General features: G+C 45.9%; 1 protein-coding gene across 1 annotated transcript; it reads left to right on the forward strand.

The window, feature by feature from the left end:
• Positions 1-519: 519 nt before the first annotated feature.
• On the forward strand, positions 520-1,114 carry E1B28_007189 (uncharacterized protein; the record flags this gene model as incomplete). The annotated part of the gene is made up of 2 exons (XM_043151903.1): positions 520-1,008; positions 1,061-1,114. The coding sequence occupies 2 exons, from the start codon at positions 520-522 to the stop codon at positions 1,112-1,114; spliced, it is 543 nt and encodes a 180-aa protein (XP_043009985.1).
• Between the last annotated feature and the right edge of the window lie 2,157 nt (positions 1,115-3,271).

The following is a 3,271-nucleotide window of genomic DNA, read 5'->3' on the forward strand; positions in this document are numbered from 1 at the left end:
TAAGCTTGGATCTGGATTGTGGATGAGATATTTATCCATCTGTCATCCACTGGATGTCATCCGACAATCTGTTGGTTATCCATCTGATTGTAGGTCCAAAATTTCAAATTTCATAGGCATTTACCGAGTTACTGTACAGTAACCCACAGTGGCTTGTGGGTAGTAAGTACACTACAAAAATGAAAGGAATAAAATTTTAAAAAAACTACCTTAAGCCTGCCTCGTGTCAATGCCACTGAGGGACCAACCAGATCCCTCTGTCATCCTTCCTGACGGAAAGCGTAGCCACCAACCATCAAAGCGACATGCTCTTGATCTCACTACTGACAATTCCGACATCGAGGAAGTTACCCCCCCAACAAAAAGAACTAAAAAGTCGACCAAGAAATCTGATTGTAACAATGTTATGCCAAACAGTAACAAGACCCAATTCCTGGCTCTGCCTCAATACCATTGCGAGATAAAGGTATGGTTGACGTACCTTCCAAAAATTATACTGACAGCTACCCAGAGCCCAACATGCCACGGATCACAACACTGGCCACAACACCAGCCACAACACCGTCTCAGAGCAGGGCTGCCACTGTCTTTGAAATAGAAGGTGAGGACGAACAGCTGCGAGACAATTTCAGTCATCATCTGAAGATGCCAGGTCGTCCCACTAAATCCTGTGTAGCAGATTATCCTTTGTTTAGACACAGAGAAAGCTTAACATTTACCTTCTTTGAGATGGAGAACCCTGAGCATGATGATGATGGCACCAAGCTTGTCAAATGTGACATGGTCTGTGCCTTCTGTCTTGCAAGTAAAATGCCCAAGCCTACAACATGGAAGTGGAATGCCGAAAAAGGGAAGGGGTCTACAGGTAATTTCAACAACCACTTCGGCAGCCGTCATCACAATGTTTGGACTGCATGTACCGCTGAAGATACCACTGCTAGGTTTCCAAACTGGACCCAACCTCAGAGTGAACCGGAACAGTCCACTCTTCACTCCTGGAGTGGTTCGGTGAGTAAAATGAACATACGACTCAAGGCTATGAATGCTTACCTCATAATAGGCATTTGACATCGGGCTTGCAAACCGTTTGAAAGCAGAATGGATTGTGACCTGAAACCACCCCTTCACTGAGTGTGAATGTAGAGTAACGAGTAAGTATGAGAGAGCCTCAGACGTGATACAACAACTCTATTGCAATACCTGTAGAGTAACGAGTAAGTACGAGAGAACTACAGGTAAAATGTAAGTGAATCAATAAGGAAACAAACAGAAAGAAATATGTACTCACCCTCAGATGTGATACAATGACTGAGGGTGTCAAGGACAAACCTAAAGATATAAAAGGGAAAATACAGTTTGAAATAAAGATAACGATATTGGAAATATGTGGAACACAGAAAGATAGGAATGAAGTGATCGATCGACGATCACAGATGCATGCGTTTGCCACCTACTCAGGTCGTATGGTCCTGATCCTCAACACTCCCCCTGGCGACATGCCTCCAATCAAGTCCCATGAGTGATACCAAATGTTGATGAGTCCCCTTGGACAATGGCTTCGTAAGAATATCGGCGATGTTGTCGTGGGTCGAGATTGGCTTGACTGAAATTTCATTATCTTGAACTCGGTCGCATACATAGTGGTAGCGTATCTGCAGATGCTTGGAGAGTCCATGCACCTTAGTGGTTTCAGTGAGACTAATCGAACCGAGGTTGTCGCAGAAGATTGAGGCAGGGAAACCTTGTGGAAGAAAGATCTCATTGAGCCAATGCTTCATCCACATCGCCTGTTGGGCACCCCTCACCAATGCAACATATTCTGCTTCGGTTGATGACAGTGCCATGATTGGTTGATGCTTCGAAGACCATGATACAGGTGCCCTGCCCATGAGGAATATGTACCCGGATGTTGATCTCCTCGTATCGACGCAACCCGCCCAATCCGCATCCACATAGCCCTGTGGTTTGAGTCTGGATCCAGGGGAACCATCAACAATAGCCTTATAGCGCAAACCATAGTCAAGGGTGCCTCGAATATAACGACACACACCTATGAGCAACTCCCAGTGCTCTGGACCTGGTCGAGTCTGAACTTGGCCTAATACACTGCATGCATAAGCAATGTCAGGACGAGTACTCGAACTCCCCCATAGTAGCATGCCAAGTATAGGGCGATATGGCTTGTCCTTCATGAACAATGCATCCTCATCAGATAAGTCTTCCTGTCAAACGCGAACTTGAATTTTCGGGGGTAGGGGTGTATCTAATGGATGGAGATCCCATAGGTCGAAGTGTTTAAGTGCCTTCTCAAAATATACCAATTGGCTGACTGAGATGTCACCGTTTTCAAGGCGATCTATCGTAAGGCCAAGTAGGAGATTCAAATGATCTACTTCTTTGAGGTCCCATTTTGTGGCGAATTCTTTGACTACATTGTCGGCCTCGGGGGTGGATGACGATGAGCTGAATACATCATCAGTATGTGTCATGGTGAGAGTGTAGGAGGATTCAGATTTTCTGGATCGTACACAAGGGTCTGCTTTTGAAGAATAGTAGCCAAGTTCTCGGTATTCCTGTTCTAGCGTCTTGTACCATATATGACCCGATTGTACGAAGCCATAAAGCGGCTGTTTCATCAAGCAAACCTTCTTTTCCTCCCCCTGCTTGACAAAACCCTTCGGCTGCCTCATATATACTGGCCGGTCCATCCATCCATTGAGGTATGCTGCTGGAAAGTTGAATTGCCTAGGAACCAAATGTTCAACAGCAGTCACAGCCATTGTCATTCTCACCGATTCCATTCGTGCAACCATAGACCATCCTTTGTCATAGTCCACACCTGCAACTTGAGTATCACCTCTACCCACAAGTCTTGCTTTACACTTGACAAAATTTCCATCGCCGTCTACTTTGACATTGTAAACCCACATGCAATCCACAGCGTGCTGGCCATCCAGTAGGTCAACCAAATCCCATGTTCCTCTCGAAACCAAGGTCTTGAATTCTGTTTTCATGGCAGGAAACCAGTGGGCAGACTCCTTCATTGCCTGCTCAAAGCTGCATGGGACAGTGATGTCTCCTGCTTTGACCTCGCTTGCTAAGGCCAAAAAACTCGACATCAACGCAAGCGGATCAAACTCCGAGTCATGCACGTCTACCACATTCACAGTTGGATGAGGGTTGTCGTTCGCCCAATCCTCTTGTGCTAAGCGGTGTTCTTCTTCACGTTGCACAAATTCCTCAAGCCATATCTGGCCCTCTGAAGGTTTCG

The sequence above is a fragment of the Marasmius oreades genome, chromosome 4 (genome assembly GCF_018924745.1).
Source record: "Marasmius oreades isolate 03SP1 chromosome 4, whole genome shotgun sequence".
NCBI lineage: Eukaryota > Fungi > Basidiomycota > Agaricomycetes > Agaricales > Marasmiaceae > Marasmius > Marasmius oreades.